Source organism: Odontomachus brunneus, unplaced genomic scaffold, assembly GCF_010583005.1.
Source record: "Odontomachus brunneus isolate Ranch 3 - 2012 unplaced genomic scaffold, Obru_v1 Obru_scaffold_004, whole genome shotgun sequence".
Lineage (NCBI taxonomy): Eukaryota > Metazoa > Arthropoda > Insecta > Hymenoptera > Formicidae > Odontomachus > Odontomachus brunneus.
The window spans coordinates 1,426,617-1,448,053 of NW_022639454.1; the positions used below are offsets into that span (position 1 = coordinate 1,426,617).

Sequence of the window (21,437 nt, forward strand, 5' to 3'; positions counted from 1 at the left end):
CTCTCTCTCTCTCTCTCCCTCCCCCTCTCTCTCTCTCTCTCTCTCTCTCTCTCTCTCTCTCTCTCGATACCAGCTCGATACAGCTCGATTTATCTCTCTTTCCACATAAAATATATTTTTCGTGGGTCTATGAAAATGTTAAAAATCATCTAACAAATGCATCAAAGATCAGACTATGTTATTTGAAGCCTTCGTATGCTGGGCTAAACTAACATACTGGCCCCAGGGAGATATAGTAATTAATAAGGTATTTTGTACTAAAAACTGGGATATGCATACAGGCTTTCTTTGGATGTGCAAATTAATTCGAAGGATTCTATCATCAACAAAATACGCAGAAAAAAGCTGTATGAAAAAAAACTCTTTGGGTTACAAGAAAATATGTCCATCTTATAAATAAAAAAATATTAGAAGATATGCAAAATTTAAGACTACAGTCTTTATGCTGAACTCTCTTTTATCGATAAAAATGTCTAAATGTGACATAAGCATGATTGGCATTTAGTCGTATTTAGAGATCACATTAATAAAAGAAAGTTTAGAATAAAAGTCTATAAATAAATCTCAGCTCTTCTTTAAATAGTTAATATTATCAGATATTTTATATCACTAGAGTTGTGGAAATATTCTTTGATGGACAAGATCTAAATTACGTTGAAGAATGTATAAAGTAATTGTTAGGATTAGAAGAATAACTAATAAATATGCCAACTAATATACTAATGTACTTATAGAACCAATTATTACTTAACAGAAAATAAGAAGCCTCATGAGATATGTTTTTTGATCAGTTGAAGGAGGAAAGTAAATAATTGATAATAATATATTTAAGAGGCCAGAGTTAAAATAGCATTTCGCGTGGATGGATGCTCGTATGAATACTTGTGTGATTAATATAAAGCTAATATAACAAATTATAGTGTGCAAAGACGTTGCGTACGCAATCTAGTAAAATCGATTTGTACGAACTTCTTATGGCGAAATAATTATGGTGAAAGTCGTTCAAATTGGCATTTATACACAGAACATAAGCGAGTAGTTCTGCTTCGCTTATAAAAAATATACTACTCTGTTCTGTATAGCTCATATATGTTCTGACATATATCATGGCGGATATCTCTTTCTTGTACGTAATTAACTCTGCGAACCTCAATACTACTTCAATACTTCGTCTTGCTCGGTGATGGATGCTGAGGATGGATCCTTAAAAATAATAAAATATCACCAGCATCTTACTCCATCACCTGATTCTTCAAAAATGACTTCAATCTTGTCGGATAATCTGTCATCACACCAGTTGCTCCCAGCTCGAATGCTTTCTTAAACTCTTCATCTTTATTTAAGACCCAAAAGTACACCTACAAAAACACGTGCAACGACATGACAATGGTTAGTTAGGAAGTTGGAGTGAAATTTATGATAACGATAAAATCAAGATTTCAAAATTTACTCACATGTATGCCTCGTGCTCTTAAATGATTAAATAAGCACGGTCTCATTAGCAGAATATTAATTGTACGTACAACTAATTTTTCCAATGGTAAAAATGTTGGACTTGGGCCACCCATACGCCTAGAATAAGTACATCAGAGAATTATGCTCTCCAGTCCCATAGTAATTGTAGAAAATATTGAAATATTTCAATTGTATTACCGCAAATAGATCGAAGGTAAAAAGATTTCAAGGTGGGTTTCTTTCAATGGTACAAATGGCAACAAACCGGTATACATAAGAAATATTAACATTGTCACACGTTGCATCGAAAATAGCAAGTTCACACTTGGATTCTGCAAAATATACGACAAAAACAATATTAAAAATTTACAAATAAAATGAATGTTCTGATAATTAAACAGTGTCCAGATGATTGAAACATTATATTTAATATTCCTAAAAAAAGAGAGTCTCTAAAATCTTGTTTAAAGATATTTCTTCATGTCAATTTGTAATATTATTCAAGCACTTAATCAATGAGTCTATATTATTTACTAATTAAAACTATTCATTTTTCCAATAGTACGACCAATATTATCTAATATATATCTTATCAAAATTATAATTGATATTTATTGATTTTATTTCCTACTACTTTTTGATTAGTGACAAACCAAAGTTTTATATAAACATCAGTTTTGTTGGTAATTAATTATTTATTCATAAAAGTATAAAACTGATCATGCTTTCTTAGTTAGTTCAGTCATTAGGACACTTATCCTGTTAACGGTCTGCATATTTATGTACAGACAGCCCTGAATTATTATATAATCTTTACATCCTCTATAATTATCAGGAAAGCTCAACATATTTATGTGTTGACATACCATTTTGTAGCATTTCTGTGTGACTTCATCACTAAAGTTTCCCCAGACTGTGTAATCCTCCCTCTTGTATTCTTTTATGAGATCGGAGACTTTGGATATAAGTCGATCATCGTTGATTTTAATATCAATGTTAATAGGAATATCAGGGAATGCCTCAAAGACTTCTCGTAGCAGCGCGAATTGCCGATCCTCCTCCCTCGCAGAACCGACATACTCGACATCTGCCCAACTACGGTTCTTAAATAATTTCGTTCAAAGACATCACGCTTTCTTAAAACAACAAGTCACAATACCTGGATCGAAATCGATCGGTAGGCGTTGCTTCAAGAGCGGCAGATCCTTGTAATCCAGCTCGGAGATGTTCTTGTCCACGCCAGTGCTGCGAATGAGATTCTGATCATGCGAGACCACCACTTCGCCGTCCCTCGTGAGGTGACAGTCCAGCTCCAACATTTGAGTCCCGATCGCCACCGCTCTGCGAGTTGCAAGTTGACCTCATTTTCGATCTCATTATTTCGAGCCTTATCTCTACGTCTTAGTGGTACTGATCGTTCGCAAGGAACACACAGGACGTAAACACACAAGTATAGATCGAGACCTCGTGAGTACGAGATCCGAATAACCGACTCAACTAACCGTCTAAATGCGCACATCGTGTTCTCATAGCTCTCGCCCGCTCCTAAAATTTCGCACACAGGAAAGTTAATGAGAGTGAAGCGCACAAGGTGTCACATTATTCATCGTGCGGGGATGACATCACGCGCGAAGGGCACGACGGTAAACAAAAGGTGGACTCACCGCCCCGGTGGCTAATGTGCTGGCACAGAAACTTCACTTTCTTTTTCTTGTGCAGCAAGGTAGGATATTTGAACAATATCATCGAGGTCAGCATGTAGCCACCGATCAGCGTGTACAGCAACATCCTTGCTCGCTCGCCTCGCTCTTTATCCACCGTCGAACATTCCGCTGACACGCACGGCGATCGCAACGATGACTCGGAGTAATGCAAAATAAACGCGGCAGGGAACGGCGGCGGTGACGGACGGAGCAGACGACAAGTGGCGCGAGCGGGACGTCGCCTTGAACAACGCGCACTCAAGAGCGGCGTCTCCTTGTAATTTCTGACAGATCACGGAAGTACGCGCAGTTTTCATAAGGATCCGATGGTTAGGCGACAGTTTCCCGAAAAGTGGAGGAGATAATGTTGGTACCAAAGAAAATCTCTACACGATATAATTTAAAGATTCTTTGTAACTGTTCTTTGTAACTGCACTGCTAAATTGGTGCAATTGAAATGAGACAAGTATGAGTTTTCTCACTCTAATCTTTTGCATTAGTTCAGCAGTGCAGTTACAAAAAACAGATCTTTAAATTATATCGTGTAGAGATTTCTCTTGGTACCAACATTATCCCCTCCATTTTTCGGGAAACTGTCGTCTAACCGATCTGATACTTCTCTTCGTTTTTTGTTAGTGCCTCATTAACAATGCGACTATCGCTGTAAGATATTCCTCTTTTATCTATTAGTTTACAATAGATGTGTCATTGTAATGTAGGAATATCAGGGTTTGCATCCTCGAACTCTAATCGCGAAATGTGATATTCAAGCGTTTCTTTTCTTATTCTCAAGCTAAAACGTCTTTATACGGGACGCTACAAAATTGAGTTCGTTTTCTGTACGCCTTAGTGCTGAAAGCATCATTCTATCTTTATCGTTCGTTGCATGCCGAAGGAACATAGAATGTTTTCAGCACGAAAGTGTAAGCAAGATGAACTTAGCATAAAAAAACGAAACTTAAAATAAAAAGGGCATATCAGCGTTCAAATACGTCCGCCGTCTAAAAATTAATTTTTCAACCTTTTGGTGAACTAACTGTCAGATCATATGTCAGTTTTGTCTGATCTAAAGGAAAAACAAAGACAGACGTATGATTTAATTGTTAGTTTATCGAGTGCCTGGAAAAATTGGCCCTAATACGGCAAAATAAGGTCAATCGTTCGAACGGTTGTATCTGCACCATACTTAGTCATACAACGCGCCTTCGCGCGTCTTTATTTAGACATTTTCGTTAGAATTATCATTAGACTTGGGACCTTACCGGATGCGGCTTTCTCGTTTATGGAAAGCGGCCATAAAATATCGTCCCACCGGATACGTAACGGTCTGGTCTTCTTTCTACGTAATCCGACGTAGCGCTCGCGACTGTTCCGAATGCACCTGTCAGACTACTTCAAAAGTTCCTCCACGAAAATGCATTTTCGCCTCGTTCCTACGTCCGACTGACGCGATGTCCGAATCGAATTCGCCTAAAACAGACACGAGCAGCTCCAGCCTTCTGCGGCGCTTTCGCTTTCAAAAGAAACAAACGAAGGCGATGAACATGTGTAAGAACTCTTCCCGTCGCGTTGCTTTTTATATTATTGCCTACAACATCTCGCTAATCGACATGACCGGTGCGCTTCCTTTGTTGTTAGATACCGCGCGAGTGAGTTCATTGCGAACTTGGAAATGATTCTCACGGCTCGATTCGAAGTTGAATATGATTCCGTTTACATTTAGCTCCTTGTTAAATCAGATTCATTATGCAAGCTCGCAGTCGTAATATCACAAGACATCTTTAATTTCGATGTCACTTTTGATTTTATAAGTATAGATCTGTTCTTTGTAGTTGAACCAATACACTTTTGAACTTGAATACTTTTGGAACTTGAAAAGAAACAGGTATATAACTATGACTTAGTGTAAAAAAGAGAAAGAACTAGTATAAGTTAGTGCAGCCAATTCAGCTACAAAGAACAGTCTAATATGAAATAGTCTCTTGTATTTTAATGAGATTCAGTTTATATTACTTGCTTTTAGCCGATGACGACAGTAATTTGGTAAGTTCTGATGTACAAATACGCCGCAAATCTGTAAATCGCATTGAAGACAGCGATAGTGATATTGGTAGTCCAGCCAAACCGACAATCTCAAATTCAGACACTAATACCAAAGGTAAAGAGCACAAATTGAAGTACCTGACAACGCTGTATCCACAAAATAATGCATTGGTAAGTAAAAGTAAGTAAAGTAGGAAAAAAGGAATCATTCCTCTTTCTCTAGTTAGGAAATGTTCATATTGTCTGAACAACTTGCTTCATTAATTGATATAATTCTCATTTGCAAGTCTTTCTCATCCCTTTTAGATATTGATTTTAATTAGAATATACTTTTAGCGTATACAGGAAGTACTTATTAGTACCAATTGGAATATTGAAGAGGCTGAAGAGACACTTAGAAATAATAAGAAGAGAAACTCAAAGGAATCTCCAAAACTTAAGAAGAAGAAAAAGAGAAGGAAATTGAACATGGAAGAAGATGTGGATGTTGACTCTGATGAAGGAGATTATAAAGACAAAGTATTCGATAGGTATGCAATCAATGAGTGATAACTCTTGTTGACTCACACAATAAAAATAATAATAATTTCATATATTATTGTTCTATAGTGATGAGGATTCTGATGTGGAAATATCCAATGAACTCACAGGTGACAAGAAGGCAGTTTTGGAATTCATGCAAACTGCCATGTCCTCAGAGTTGCTTCTCATGTCACAGTGTTCTCAAAAAAGAGCTAATGCCATTGTAGAAGCAAGACCATTTGAGGGTTGGAAAGATTTAGTAAATAAATTTCAAAGTACAAGATATTTAGATACCGAATTGCTAAATGCAGCTCAGGTACATTTAATTAAATGTGAATATATGTATGTAATATACATACAATCAATGATAACTCATCTCTCGCGTCAAGCTCTTTACTGACTGTATTTTCACTGTGTGTGTGAAGGTATTGCTATCTACGCGTCATGTGGTGGAAACCCTAATGAAAAAATGCCTACGCTTGTCTACTAATATGGAGAAATCTGTGTCTGCTGGCGCTTCGACTGTAACTCAGCAGCCAAAGACTCTATCGTCAAATTTAACATTAGCCCCATACCAAATGGTCGGCTTGAACTGGCTTGCCGTTATGCACGCACAGAATGTGAACGGTATACTTGCCGATGAAATGGGTCTAGGAAAAACAGTGCAGGTGATAGCCTTTTTGACTTATTTAAAGGAAGCTGGTCTGACCGATGAACAGGACGGCCCTCACTTAATCGTCGTTCCCAGTTCAACGATAGGTAATGTCTTACATCTTACAACACGTAAACACGCTTGACACGATTACGTCCTTCAACGGTAAATTTATAGAGGTCTTTTTCTCGGTATAGAAAATTGGTGGAACGAGTGGGAGAGATGGTCACCTAGCTTGAAAGTTGTACAATATTACGGCTCTCAAGACGAACGGAAAGAGATGCGAATGGGTTGGCGAAACGGTGATCTTGACGATGTCGACGTGTTGTTAACTACATATAGCTTGATCTGCAGCACTCCGGAGGAACGTAGACTATTTCGTGTTATGCCGCTTAACTATGTCGTTTTTGACGAAGCACATATGTTGAAAAACATGAGTAGTATTAGATATGAAAATCTTGTCAGAATTAATGTACGTGCTTGTCGCGTGTGTATGCATATACATATATAGGTTGTTCATTGTAACGATCTTCTAACAAGTTTTAAGCAATCTCTGTACAAAAAAGCTTCCTGATAATTAACAAGTCTGATTATTTTTGAAGGCTAAACATCGCATTTTATTAACTGGAACTCCTCTACAAAATAATTTATTGGAATTGATGTCTCTGTTAATATTCGTAATGCCTTCGTTGTTTGCTGGTAAACAAGCCGACCTAAAAAGCTTATTCTCTAAGAATCCCGTAAGTCGTTGAGCTAGGATCGTTATCAAAAGTTATCTGGTAGGTCATTGTAGACGAGAAAATTTTTAGAAAACACCGGCCGATAAAAAGGATGGAGAGCAGCCATCGTTATTCGAGAAAGAGCAAGTTAAGAATGCGAAGGAGATTATGCGTCCGTTTGTTCTTCGCCGACTGAAAACTGAAGTTCTACGCGATCTGCCCTATAAGAAGGACGAAATAATACGATGCGCATTGACTGAGAAGCAGCAAAGTATGTACGAAAAATTAATCGCGCAATTTTCAGCGGAGGCCAGCGAAATCACAGATGTAAACGGAACCGGCATGATGATGCAGTTAAGGAAGCTCGCCAATCATCCTCTTCTAGTGCGTGATTATTATAATGAAGAGAAGCTTCAGGTATGAACGTTGATATGCTACTTTTCATTCACAGTTCAGTTCTCGATCGTACTATTATATACGTTTTATTATTTATCATATCATCAACGCATTATTAGAACATAGCAAACAGATTGGCGAAGGAATCGAGTTACAAACAAAAAAATCCTAATTACGTGTACGAAGAATTGATCTGGGCGTCTGATTATCAAATAAATCAATTGACACGAATATACAAGAGCGTGGCCGGATTCGGCTTGCCTCAGGAACTTATTCCTCAAGCTGGCAAATTGAAACAATTGGACGAAATGCTGCCATGTTTGAAAGAGGGTGGTCACAGACCACTCATATTTAGCCAATTTACTATGGTGTTGGACATACTCGAGGAATACTTGACTATTAGAGGACATACATTTTTAAGGTTTGTACGTAACTACGTCACTTTGTGACGCACGCTTTTTATCTTGATTCAGCTATAATAAACCGAATATTCAAATTAGGCTAGATGGTAGCACGCCTGTAACTGACAGACAAACCTTGATCAATAATTATACGCAAGACTCAAGTATATTCATATTCCTGTTGTCCACAAGAGCCGGAGGTTTGGGGATCAATTTAACAGCCGCGGATACGGTCATAATTCACGATATAGACTTCAATCCGTACAATGACAAACAAGCGGAAGATCGGTGTCATCGAGTCGGTCAAAAAAAGTATGTACTGTTGCTAGATCTATGTATATTTAATTTTCGACTTGAAATGTAATACCTCTGCTACATCGTTGTTTTCTCGCTCGCATGATTAAAAAGAATATATTAAATAGACGCTGAATTCTTCTTTTACAGACCAGTTACTATAATTAGACTGTTGAGTAAAGGTACGATAGAAGAAGGTATGTACGAGATAGCTCAAGAAAAATTACATCTCGAAAAACAAATCACTGGGAACGAAGGTAAATTTACAAATCTATAGAATTCATATAAATTTATTATATAAAAAAAAATATATATATATATGTGTGTGTAAGAAAGTACAAGAATATCTTGTGCTGTGATTATGATAAAATTAACGAGACATATTTCTGTTCATAGAGAATGAAAATACGGATAAGAAGTCTGTCCTAAAATTATTAAAAATGACTATAGGTCAAGATGTTCACAATAAATCTCTATCTTCAACGAAAAATGCCAGTAAAGGATCTGATACATTAGCACATGATGAGAATTGTAAATAAGGAATCTAATCGCTGTTTGTAATTTTGCTATTTAAAATTCAATAATTTTTGTATATTCCGGTATGAAGTCCATATTCTGCGAACGCTAAATATCTACTTTGAGGATGCGTTCGAAGAGCACGCTACCAACACTACCACGTTCTTCTATCTGTATCGCTCCTTGGGCTGCGTTCGGCGAGACGCTATTTACCGCTATGAGTATGCTCTGTCCTTGTTTGTTGATGAAAACCAACATGTTGTTTGTCCTGAAAGTTTGATGAAAACCAATGTTGTTTGTCCTGAAAGTTGATTAAAGACAGAGGACGCTCATAGCGCTAACTAGCGTCCCAAACGCAGCCCGAGATATACAAGGATAAAATGACACTGTAGTGCTGAATAGCGCTAATAGCGAGCTCCTCGAACGCACCCTGAGAGTAACAAGTTGAAGTTAGAAATGCGTATTTAGCGTTTGCTTATGCATTCAAGATCAGGTTCTGAAAACACCGAGTCGTCGTATATATGTATGAAAAAATAGAAAACAGATCTTTTGTAACGTATGAAATGTCGAACGTCCCAATTTTAATTCAACTCAAAGTGAATAGATACCGCACATTATTTAGAGATTTATTTTGTACGATGTCCTGCAAAACAATGTCTTTTGTGGTTTTGTATGTCTATTAAATCATTCCTTTATTTATCTACACAATAAATGTTTATTTTGCCCGCTATGCGATGCGTTTCGTATGCATATATTTATAGCAATTTTTTACAGATCCATAAGATTCATATAAGTTTATTTTTAAAGTGTATTTAAGATATATATATATATGACCCAATATTGAGATAAACCAAATATAAAAAAGGGAGAAGGCAAGAATCAATAAAAACTCAAGATCGGAGTTAATGTAAAAATTCCATCAGTTCAATTGTTCATTTGTGAACATGTTCATAGTTATGCAAGTACAAAAGAATTGTAAGAACAACATTCAGTGTGTAAGTGTAATAAATATGGCACAACTCGTTGAAAAATAGAGAGGAAACCATTTACACATGATTCACAACACCATCCAGTGTTACCTTGTTACCAGTTGCCATCACATACGAAGTGTTACCTTACTTGAATGCAAGAGGCACATAAAAATACTTTATTACATTTTTCTTTATACATTACAGTTCCTCAGGATATACTTTGGCTCATTAATAAATCAGACATACCGTCCTTAATGATTTTCAGGCTCTCTAGATCAGCATTTATCGTTGCGATAAGTTGTGCCATACCTTGTTGCTCCATACTTAGATACTAAAACAGATAAAGAATAATATAAGAACATCCGCCATTTCAATAGATCTGTTCTCTTTAGCCGAATTGCCTGAACTGCTGCAATAAATTAGAGTGAAACAAAATATATTTGTCTCGCTCTAACTTATTGTACCAGTTTAGGCAGTTCAGCTAAAAAGAACAGACTTAGTAACTGCTCCAATACAGTCGTGTGAAAGGGATAATTTCGCCTTACCGTTTTGATATCGTCTTGCGCTATAGGATCCATAGTATATCTCTCCTGATTCTGAATGTCGATGTGCCTTCTCATTCTGAGTTGAGAGAGCATTTCACTGATTCTACCCTTATATTGTGTCGGGGCACTGATCTGCGAATGCATTGCTTCGAACCTGCGTGTTAAGACTTCTTCTTCCGGTTGCAAGGATAATCCGACTTTACGCGTGATCTCTTGTCTGACCAGCACCTATAAATAGAATTTACGTCATTTTACATTTAAATGTGACACACGTGTGGCCGCAATTAACGAACACTACCTGCAAAACTCTATGTTGAAGCTCCAACAACGTGCGCCTGTGCTCTTTCAGCCTGGCTTGCGTAGCAGTGTGTTGTCTCTGCAGGCTCTGTATCTTCTCCGCCGCCATGTCCAAGAATGCCCTGTGTCTAGCGGTCTCTTCTTCCTGGCACTTCAGTCTGTGTTTAACCTGTTGAAAACCGATCATGGGAACCGGGATGTACAGCTCCGGATTCGGATTGTCCAACTGCGCCTGCTTCCATAGTCTGGCGTCGATGGCGCAAGGCGGATTATCCAAATACTCTTTTAGCTGCGACGGATCGAGCTTCACTAGTGGAAATATGTCTTCGACGCCATTTTGCATCAACTGTTGCTTCTGCATGGTCTGCGACAAGTAGGCGACCAATTCGTTGGCGGGGATCTTTCTGTACGAGCCGGTGATTCCCTTCTCCGATACGAATATCGTCACTTGGCTCTTACTCTCGCCGGTGGATTTGATATTATCGACGGTCACCGTCAGATTGGGCTTGTTGCCCAGCAAACCACTCAGAAAGGCGATCAATTGTTGCTTCCCGTCTTGCACGTCCTTTTCCTTCTTACCAAAACACAATACCACTAAACCGTCGTTGTTGTCGGCGTCAGGTATGCGACTGTAGCCGATCGCTTTGAATCTACATAACGAATTCTCCTGAGTAAGTTCTATAGGCGGGGCGTTTACGGAATAGTAAGCCTTTCCTGTACCCCACAGCGCCTGAAGAAGATTCCATCTAGCGATAGTATTGTCTCGTTCGTCGTTGTATAGCTGACAGTTGAATACAGCATTGTAGAGAGCTTCTGATACACTGTTCGCGGGTTGCTGCTGCTGCTGTTGCTGCTGCTGAGGCTGTCCCAATCCAGTGCCAAATCCACCAAATCCCGTTCCTATGAGTTAAGTAAAATTAATAAATAAAGAGAGATTAATAAATAAAATTAATAAATAAATAAAGATTAAATAAAGAGAAATACCGCACTAAAAGCACCGATAAGACAACAATCTATTTTGTTACCTGTCCCAAATCCACCGAATCCAGTGGTGTTGCTGGTGGTGATTGGTTTGGCGCCGAACGCATTGAATCCTGTGGACGAGCCGAAACCCGTCGAGGCGATGCTCGTGGTGCCGAAATTACCAAACAAACTCGGAGCGGACGTGGTGGTCGTGGACGTTCCAAAGCCGCCGAAAGTGCCGAAACTCAACGTCGGCGTCGTCGTCGCGGTGCCGAATCCACCGAAGCCAGTCGTGGAAGCAGGCGTGCTGCCGAAAGTCGACGTTGTTCCGAAGCCGGTGCTCGTCGAGGAAGCGGGAGTGCTGCCGAAAGCTGGCGCTGAGCCGAAGGCACTGGTCGACGTGGTGCCAAATGTAGGCGCTGATCCAAAGCCTGTGGCCGACGTGCTGCCGAATGCCGTGGCTGCCGGACTACCGAATCCAGTTCCAGTGCCGAAGCCGGTAGTCTGAGTCGACGGCGTGCCGAACAGACTCGGTGTCGACGTTGTCGGTGTGCTGAAGCCGAACGATGGTGTTCCAAAGCCCGCTACTTTTATGGAAAATTCATAACAAATTAGTTAGGAGAAACTGCAAGGTCAGCTGATAAGAATATTCTGAGAAAACCGCGATATATTTTTTACTTTTTGCTTTGACGATACGTCGTTGAGTGCAACATTAAAATTATTCAAATCTCTTCTCACAATCTGTTAAATTCGTGACATATTAATGGTCCACTTTTATTTCAGAGTGAATTGATGCATTGTCGCAGTAAAGTGTAATGATGCATGTCGTGATGCAACATAACAGCGTGTATTCATTGGATTCGCCAGTTTCAATCTAAACTAGAGTGCGGTCTCCACTGAGAAACTATAACAGGTCTGTTCTTTTTAACTGAACTGCCTGAAATGATGTATTTCATCACTAAGATATCTCATGCTTAGGAGGCTTTTGTTTTTTTTATACAATATGAACTTAGGTGAAACATGTCAATGTAAAGCACGTTTTCTATTATATGTTTTACTGCTCATTTTAGGGAAATGATTTTCAATGTAATAGCTTGTATTTTAACGCGATCGTGATACACATTGGGATATTTTAGAAACTGTACCATTTGGAGTATCTATTGAGGCTGCAATAGAAATTTTAAGATTTAATAGCTACATGATAATTGCAAAATGACATTTCTGAGTCAACAGAAAGAGTTGCAGGTAATATTGAGCTGTATGAAAGTAAATTATATCTTTAGAAGCAATGAGCCTGTTCTTTGGCTTTATTGATATTTGAAAGTCATTAATAGGCTAGCTTCTACACACAGTTGACGCAGGATTCATCGAAGACTGGTTCCTTGCCTAGTACTAAAGTCCTTTTCCGTCACGTTAAATCAATGCAAGATTCTGCTACTCAGATTTTAAACGAATTTGGCACTACGGACACTGCAATTGGGGTATACGATACAATAATTTTTTTTACAGATATGCTTGCGATCTTATTTCATTATCCTCCTTCAAACAATTTAATTCAGTGACATTTATGCAGGATGCAACTGCAGAAATTATGATAACAACTCTTGGCAAGATTCCAAATGAAATGTATTATCTGGAGGATACAACACCTAGTGGAAAAGCCACAGAGTTGCACACAATGCTTAACAATTACAGTTTATCAGTGGGGACCACGCTAACCTCGACAGAAACTGACAAATCTGATGGATACACAGGACGCTCCACGTTGCTGCTGATCTTGCTGAGTGTGCTCTTGATCATACTGTTCTTATGTTGCATTACAGCGTGTATCATTGCAAGATCCAGGAGCAAGCACTCTTTTTTCACGAAGAGCGATATCGAGTGCAGCCCGGGTTGCAGTGGTGTGAACATGCCGTTGTTAGGTTTAGAAAAGACTTCAAATACAACCACTAAGACCAGTTCGATGAAAAATTGAGAAGATCTCGTCAGTGTCATTCATAACCTCAAAGTTGTTACACCAGAAGTACGCATAATAGAAGCGACAATATAAATTATCATCGATATTTCTGCATTCATTACGGTATTAATTAACAAAATTGGAGTTTTCGTGCGAAAACAGTGAGAATAATCGGAATAAGAGAGAAACTCGCGATTTTATTCCGCAACTCACCAGGTTTCACTGGTGTTGCCGTTGAAGCTGGTGTTGTGCCGAAAGCGAAGGTAGGTGCGGGCGTCGACGTAGACGCTCCGAAACCGCTCCCGAACGACATCCTGAGAGCTGATTTATTTAGCGATTGATCTGTCACCGATAAATGTCACATGTACTCCGCGCGGCAAGTGGACTCGCGCCGACGACAGTTGGAATATGGCCGTTGCACGTGCTATATGAGTTCACCACTACTTTTACTGCATTGGTGTGCACAAATTGCGCAAAAGAATTCTAAGGAGCATCTAGATGTCGATATTTAATACTCGGAGTGGAACGATATCTGCTTATTTTGCACAAAGGATGTGACGAAAAATTTTAGAAATAATTACTTTAAATATTAATAAAAGAGAACAAGTATATATATAATAAATAAATACATAAATAAATAAAATATGACTAGTGTGAGCATAAAAGAACGTTTTCCTACGGTTACAAGTTTGTAAAATTTAACAAGTTGTAACTTTCGCAAAAGTAACAGTAACGAAATGATTCCGGAAGCATTTTATAGATATAAGTTTCTACATTTCAAATATATTATTGAATATAAAGCGTAATTAATTTTTGCCATGTTGCATGAGTATAAATCGAAATCCGTCAAGTGCTAAAATGTTTGATCATGTTTGTTAAATTATACTGCGTAAACGAGAATTCATAGATAAATGATATTTATGCCATTTGAAAGTATGAATCTTCTCCTTTAATTTACATCAACGCAAATTGCGATGCGATTTTTTTTTACCGAATTATTTAATATTAAAGTAGAAATGGCACTTTGACTTTAATTATTTACAGTAGGCGAGCAAAATGATATATAATGTTCATTCGGCAATGAATAAAAAGCTAAAAGTTCCCTTTTTAAAATACATCTATCATATTTTTAATAAAAATAACTTTTCAGTGTAAAGACTTGATTGAAAATTGCGATTGAATTTGAGTAGTCGCCATTTTTCATTTAACTCGATGTATTTTATCTATAAACGGTAATAAAGTTATGAATTTCATATGCAACGTCAACAAAAATAACGGGTCTAAAGTATTATTAGACCCGTTATTTCTGTCGACTTTTAGCTCCGCTACGAGCCGCCACCGTACACATCGACCGTGTCGAGTAGTGATAGATTTGAGGTAGTGATAGAACAAGTAGTGATACAGGTAGTGATACATTTAAGTAGATCACATGCATTTTTTCCTTACATTAAAACATACAGAATTCAACAGGCTATAATTTCCGCAAAAATGACGACAGCAAAGTGATTCGTAAAGCATTTTAAAAATTGCAATCTCTACTTTTCAAACATGAAATTCATAACTTTATTACCGTTTATAGATAAAATACATCGAGTTAAATGAAAAATGGCGAATACTCAAATTCGACCGCAATTTTCAATGAAGTCTTTACACTGAAAAGTTATTTTTATTAAAAATATGATAGGTGTATTTTAAAAAGGGAACTTTTAGCTTTTTATTCATTGTCGAGTGAACATTGCACACTGTTTTACTCGCCTGCTGTAAGTAATTAAAGTCAAAATATCATTTCTACTTTAACATTAAATAATTCGGTAAAAAAAATTGCACCGCAATTTGCGTTGATATAAATTAAAAAAGAAGAAGATTCAGACTTTTAAATGGCATAAATGTCATTTATCTATGAATTCTCATTTACGCAGTGTAACTCCTAATTGTAAAAATAAATTAAACTTTATATATATTTAACAATATATCTGAAAATTAGAGTTTTTCAGCTATAAAATACTTCTCGGCTTATCTCATTACTGTTATTTTTGCGGAAGTTACAGCTTGTAGAATTTTCAATATTGTTTGTGATTGAGGGAAAGGATTTTTTAATTTTCATATAATCGTTATCTTTGTATATATATTTCTATGTATGTAATTTATTTTCAAATAGTATACGGTAACATTGAATGTTTTATTTCATTATATTGATTTATTAATAATAAAACAGAATATTTTCACATCGGGAACGTTGGTAGAGGCAAAGGAAAATTACATACATGCTCAGCCATGTGTTCAAACGACATAATTTATTTGGGATTTAATAATAATTAAAATAATAGCGTGGGACAGAATATTGGTAGCATTCTACTGATTCTCTAATAAAGCGACAGTATACACGTTACATGATTTTACATAAATAAAAATAATTATCGATTCTCAGTGTACTTGGGCACCATTGCACGTGTATACTTAGATGGTAATAAGCCGATGTGACATTTAATTTCACACACGGTTTGCCTATCGCATCTCGAAGAGAGACTTCCGTTCTTCCGCATCACTAGTAAACTCGATTACATTAGTTACGTTTATACTTTATATATTTATACATGCATGCATATCCATATTCTTTCATACGCATATGCATTCGTAAGCGCGTGCACACACACAAATATATTATGCACGAGATCTCTCGATGACTGCTCGTTAGTCAGTCCACAGGAACATAAAACTCAATTTAATATTATTACAATTTATTATTTCAATAATAGATCTATCTACATAATAGCGCTTGTAGAATCCTATAATTCTTAATTGAACATTACGTCCATGTAACGGTTATTTACAAAGGTACTGCTAGAGAGACATTCGCTCTCCCATCCGCTTCTCTTCAGTTGTCTTGCAAAAATACAGATTGTCGGTAGCTTTCTTTATATACCCGTCTGCTCGAGAGCACGATAATCAAATAGTTAAGAACGATGCGTCCGTAACAGGGAGAAATGCACAGAGCATCGCAAGAGCAGTTCGCATCGAAGATGCGTATGATCGTACTTTCTTATTTTATACAAGAGGAATGGTAAAACGCGTGCGTGTAACAGCATTATAAAGAGTGCGATCATGAAAATTTATATTTCTTATAAAACGCGCTGCCATACATCGTGCCTGTGTTGTGTGTCTGGTGTATACTCTTGGCGCATCCAAATTTACATTCAATATAAAATTAAACGTAATCTTTGATCTTTATACAGTACAAGTGTATCCGAACGTTTTACAAAATTTCGGTTCAATATGGATACATGAAATATTCACGCTTTTAAGTTGCGCGTGTTTGCTGTAATTTTTAACGTTTTCACACGTTCTATTAAGATTGTTCTGGAGTAAAGCGATACAATTATATAACTTCCGATAGAATCGGGCGTTCGCATCTCAGTTGCAAGTACACGCCTTCTGGGTCGATGTGAAGCTGGATAGAACTGGATAGAAACTTCTTTATACAAACAAGTTTTAGTAAAAATATCGAGCCTTTCCGCTCCGCGCAATCCGATTATCGTGTTTCTCTCTGAGGTTTCTTCAGTAGAACATCAAGGGATAGAAATTTATGCCGTAGTAATAACAACGGCCTTAATATAGTTTATAGAAAGATAAGCCCAAAAATAACACTTGATTGTATGGATCAACATGAGCATTCGACTCGTCGGTATACAGTCCCTCGTTTCGTAATCTTTCTCTATCGAGTCAGAGATTTCGATCGCATATCAGCCTCTCTTTAATACAGAAAGCAACATATGCACGACTTCCGAAATAAATTTTGTAAATAAAAAACGACTCGAATACTTCAAATCGTTAGTGGCACAAAGCCCGTGCTGAATCTCTCAATTGATACAATATAATAATAATTAAGAAATAACATCCAATACTATTTTGTAAAACCGTGCTTTATTTCGGCATATTAGGTACGCGTGGAGAAAAGTGGGACGCTATCTCTCTTCTGAACTTTCCTATCTTTTTTGAACGTTAAACTTGAGTTAACGTATCGTCCATGAATTTAGGCTACACGAAATTATCTCACATCACCGCAGAATGCACGTAACAACACAAGTTTGCTGTAAATGATAGAGATAAGAAAGTGTCGAAAGTGGTTTCCTCGAAAATCCACGCGTTAGAATACAACGCACACGGACGTACGCTTCTTCGAGTCATTACGCGCGTTGATATATGTATATATATATATATATATTTTTTTTTATTCTCTCATTCTGATAATAAATTCTTCCTAACTACGCCCCTTGTATATACAGTAAAATCATATCACAAGTCTCGAATCGCTCGTCTCTGACCTAAGTGCGCAATTAAGGTGGAGAGACACTACAGTAAATATCACATGGAGCAATGATATTTCAATTAAATACGTCGTACAGCGACTTCGCTAAACATAAAGGTCCATCTCTCGATCGCGGATCCCGCTAATAGAATTGAGGTTCTTCTTTTAAGCGGCGCAACCTACTCGTGAACAGTCATTTTTTTCTCTGCTCTTCTTCGTAAAGCAATAATTTATATACTTTCAGGAAATGTAAGCTCAGGCGTACGACTGATCCAACGATATAGCTATCTTATTCCCTTTCTCGACCCAATTTCTCAGACGCCCCCGAAGCTCCTCGAGACTCTTCGACTTCGCCTTGTTTATCCTCTTGTACTTGACGTCTTTTGGCTTCGTCACGGATCTGTGGTTACTCATTACCCTATTGTACGTCACCTGAAAGCACAAGTGAGTTGAGGTTTTACGAAAACGTCAATTTAGACGCTGGCCGGCTGGCTGGCGTCGGTTTTTAACCGTTTGAATGCCCAGAAATGCACGATCGAGTGTCACGTAGAGTGACTACAGCTGATGCTAACGGAAAATAAATTTAGTCGCGCGACAACAATGTCGGATCACGGGACAAGAAGAGGAGGCGCTCGTTTCTCGCGCGTAAAGAGCGCGGTCGCGCGCCCCTTGACGGTACTCAAACGATGTAATTAACGGCTTAATTAAGCGGAGCTCCGCTTCGGTCACAAATCTAATTCATGTGGGCCGACGAGTTCTCGATTCGTCGCTCGTTGCTCACCTGTGCCTGCTGGCTCTCGTCTCGGGGTCGCTCGTTGGGCGGGGAATCCGTCTCCTGTGCGAGCCTCTCGAAACTGCCGTAGAGATCTTGAAGTCTGCCCTTGCCGTTACCCAAGTTCTTCGCTCTCCTATCCTCGTACTCCGAGTTCTCCGTCGACTCGGACGGATCCTGATTGTTCTCGCTGTCGCCGTCCTCCTCCACGGAATACACGGTCTCCAGGATCTCCGGTCTCCTAAGAAAACCGTTGCACCGTCTCATCGACGAGTACTTGTTCGACGGCTCCACCGCGTCCGACACGGAGCGGATCACAGTCACATCGGTGATGTTGGACCGAAACCTGCGACAACCGAAGACGTTGTAATTCCACTTGTACAGTAAGAAAAAGGAAAATAATTCACTAAATTCAAGCCAGCATTAGGGAACTGTTCGCAATTTCTGAACTTTTCTTTTCTTATAATTATTTCATTATTTAATTACTTGTAATAATTAATTATCTATAATTATTAACTTATTTAAAATAAATAAATATCACTCATTAATAGAAGAATTCTTTTCAGTTTAAAATTCTTCAAGTTTTCTAGAATTTAAATGAAATAGTGCGAGAGCAGAAATTAAGTGCGTGGAAAAAAACACTGATAATATCACAAAATAAAAAGTGATATTATGAGTGAATATATAAGTAGGGGAATGAATGAGTTAATGCATAAACGAGTGAATAATCTCTTCACGAGCTTTTCACCAACAGTTTCATTACAGATGCCCCGAACGACCGTAAAGATCCCGGCAGCTCGTGAGCGAGGGAAAGTCGATTCCAATCGACTTGAATGAAGCTACGGAGGTCTCACGCCCGGATTGAACGAGATTGCGATCGGGAGATCTCGCGACTCGGAATCGTAAAGGGAGCTCCTGCAAAACAGCTCCGCTCTATTCTGAAGACGCGCACCTCGGCGGGGCCGGATCGTCGGCGGTCTCCTCGAGCACCACGGCGCTGTCGCTATCACCCAGACTGTCCAATCTGTCCAAGGCGTCGCAAGGTGGCGAGTCTCTGGTGCCGGTGGTCCTCTCCGCCAGTCTGTTCTGCAATTGCCGAATCACCCTTTGTTGCCGCAGAATAATGGACTCTCGCTGACTCAGACTGGCCTCGATCTCCTTCTGCTTCCTGCAGAGCCTCGACTCGAACAGCAGCAGCTGCGACGACAGTGTCCGCAGTTGCTCAGCCTTCTCGCGCGTCAGTCGTGCCACCAAGTCCTCCTGCAAATGATCATGGGCGTCGTGAACGGAATATTTTAGCTTTCAGCCTCCCTCTCAACTTGTAGCGTGCCGTGCCGTATGCCGCGCTATATCGCACGCGCCGGTAATAACGAAGCACGGCGGAGGTGATACGCGGCCTCTCGCGACTCCGTCGTTTTCACCCCGGGGCCGTTCGCTCCGAATATTAAGTAATTAATTAGCGAGCAATCGGTACTGTTACATTATTAACGTTTGCCTAACGCGTTAATTGATTCCCCTCGCGTTCGCCCTGCCGTGAAAAACCCAGCCGGCTCTCAGCTGCCGGTCGGGATACCGTTTGAGGCGACGGGGAGAGTTGTGTCTGTGTGTGTGTGTGCGCTGGCAGGACGACATACGGTATATATTAGATCGGTACGCTATTTGTACAGACATCGCCGAGTGTTCGCTTCGAGAGCTCGCGGAACCTCGCGTCACTCTCCGACGCGTTCCGCCTGCACGCATCGATATATGCGTGGAAGCTGCGTGGCACAACCGTTTGTACAACGGTATACGGTAATACGTGCGCATGCTTTACACACACACACACACACACACACACACACACACACACACACACACACACACAACGTGTGTATCCGGCCGGCGGCTTCGCGAGAGCGTCGCACTGCCGCCGCACACAGTGCTTCTCTTCCTTCCTTCCGTCGTCCTCCTCCTCCTCCTCTTCTTCCTCTTGCAAGGAGGACGAGTCCATTACTCCCGCTATTGTGCAACGTAAATGGTACCTTGGCGGTGAGGCGGCCAGGTGCTATCGTCGTTGCGCATCACGCGTCCCGCCAGCGGACGGCGACGGGGAGAACGAAAATAATTGAGACGCTTCACCGGCGCAAGAGCTGGTAGGTAGATAGGTAGGTTGGTAGGTGCGAGCGAGTGAACGACCGGTTAATGCCTCGAGGGACAGATTCTACGTTTACGAAATGTCATTCTCCGTCGAGAGAACGTGATCCTGCCGACACGGAAACGTGTCGATCGCGGTTGCATCGGGCGACACAATTCACGACACTTACGTTGGCGGGTAACTGCGCTGAGGAAAAAAAGAGTCTCCCGAGTCGGCTGAAGAGTCTCCTTATGCAAGGCTTACGCAAATCTACTTGCGCGAGGCGCAATCGAGTCGAATGGAAGAAAAATTGGGTCGGATCGACGATCTGATAAATTCCACTGGGAAGTTTCATCAAAGGTGAAAGATCAATGAAACTTGAGCGTAGTACCGCGTGGGACGATGCAAAAGTTGCAGTCCCTTCACCCAAACAAACATAATCTAATTCATAGCGGAATCCTCTTCTCCCCCATATATTTTGTGCGGGCTCCTCTATTTGCAGAATATAAATTTTATTCATAGAAATAAACTTCGCGTATCTCACAAATAAAATTTCAAGTATTTCTTCCCAAGTGTTTTTCTACAGCGGACTGTTACATGTCGTATCGAGGCGTTTTCACGACAAGAAAAATACACGCGACCCGATAAAAAAATATACAAAAAACAATTAAATAAACTTGAGAGAGAGGACGGGAGAATTCGTGTCGCTCGTAATTCGCGAGTTTTAACCGCGTGCTGCGTTCGCGTTACGGGAGAAGACAAGGGGGGAGGGGGAGAGAGAGAGAGAGAGAGAGAGAGAGAGAGAGAGAGAG

At 39.5% G+C, this 21,437-nt stretch overlaps 4 protein-coding genes across 11 annotated transcripts in view; 1 reads left to right on the forward strand and 3 right to left on the reverse strand.

Annotated features, from left to right (window-relative positions):
• Positions 1–852: 852 nt before the first annotated feature.
• Positions 853–3,398, reverse strand: LOC116846294 (lysophospholipase D GDPD1-like). The gene is made up of 7 exons (XM_032819953.1): positions 3,120–3,398; positions 2,958–3,000; positions 2,615–2,796; positions 2,322–2,542; positions 1,654–1,787; positions 1,455–1,572; positions 853–1,358 (listed from the first exon to the last, which is right to left on the reverse strand). The coding sequence occupies exons 1-7, from the start codon at positions 3,241–3,243 to the stop codon at positions 1,233–1,235; spliced, it is 948 nt and encodes a 315-aa protein (XP_032675844.1). The 5' UTR covers positions 3,244–3,398; the 3' UTR covers positions 853–1,232.
• Positions 3,399–4,488: 1,090 nt separating this feature from the next.
• LOC116846345 (SWI/SNF-related matrix-associated actin-dependent regulator of chromatin subfamily A containing DEAD/H box 1 homolog) lies at positions 4,489–9,431 on the forward strand. 2 transcript variants are annotated; one of them, XM_032820063.1, is made up of 12 exons: positions 4,489–4,706; positions 5,182–5,382; positions 5,538–5,731; positions 5,811–6,039; positions 6,149–6,482; positions 6,573–6,847; positions 6,978–7,115; positions 7,185–7,511; positions 7,610–7,911; positions 7,991–8,203; positions 8,336–8,442; positions 8,582–9,431. In XM_032820063.1, exons 3-12 carry the CDS (start codon positions 5,670–5,672, stop codon positions 8,722–8,724), a joined length of 2,130 nt encoding a protein of 709 aa, XP_032675954.1. In that variant the 5' UTR covers positions 4,489–4,706; positions 5,182–5,382; positions 5,538–5,669; the 3' UTR covers positions 8,725–9,431. The 2 variants fall into 2 exon arrangements, with proteins under 2 accessions (XP_032675954.1, XP_032675946.1); XM_032820055.1 differs by having other exon boundaries at positions 5,182–5,372.
• Positions 9,432–9,603: 172 nt separating this feature from the next.
• Positions 9,604–13,887, reverse strand: LOC116846357 (nuclear pore complex protein Nup54-like). 2 transcript variants are annotated; one of them, XM_032820075.1, is made up of 5 exons: positions 13,648–13,886; positions 11,540–12,064; positions 10,516–11,414; positions 10,218–10,445; positions 9,604–10,003 (listed from the first exon to the last, which is right to left on the reverse strand). In XM_032820075.1, the coding sequence occupies exons 1-5, from the start codon at positions 13,745–13,747 to the stop codon at positions 9,881–9,883; spliced, it is 1,875 nt and encodes a 624-aa protein (XP_032675966.1). In that variant the 5' UTR covers positions 13,748–13,886; the 3' UTR covers positions 9,604–9,880. The 2 variants fall into 2 exon arrangements, with proteins under 2 accessions (XP_032675966.1, XP_032675977.1); XM_032820086.1 differs by having other exon boundaries at positions 9,852–10,003; positions 11,540–12,061; positions 13,648–13,887.
• Positions 13,888–15,709: 1,822 nt separating this feature from the next.
• LOC116846655 overlaps positions 15,710–21,437 on the reverse strand; it is a 164,164-nt gene continuing 158,436 nt past the window's right edge. For all 6 annotated transcript variants that reach the window (XM_032820808.1, XM_032820799.1, XM_032820791.1 and 3 more), the window contains 3 exons: positions 19,465–19,772; positions 18,522–18,858; positions 15,710–18,172 (listed from right to left, as the gene is read on the reverse strand). In XM_032820808.1, coding sequence (XP_032676699.1) covers positions 17,996–18,172; positions 18,522–18,858; positions 19,465–19,772 — 822 coding nt within the window. In that variant the 3' untranslated portion in view covers positions 15,710–17,995. The remainder of the gene's footprint in view (positions 18,173–18,521; positions 18,859–19,464; positions 19,773–21,437) is intronic.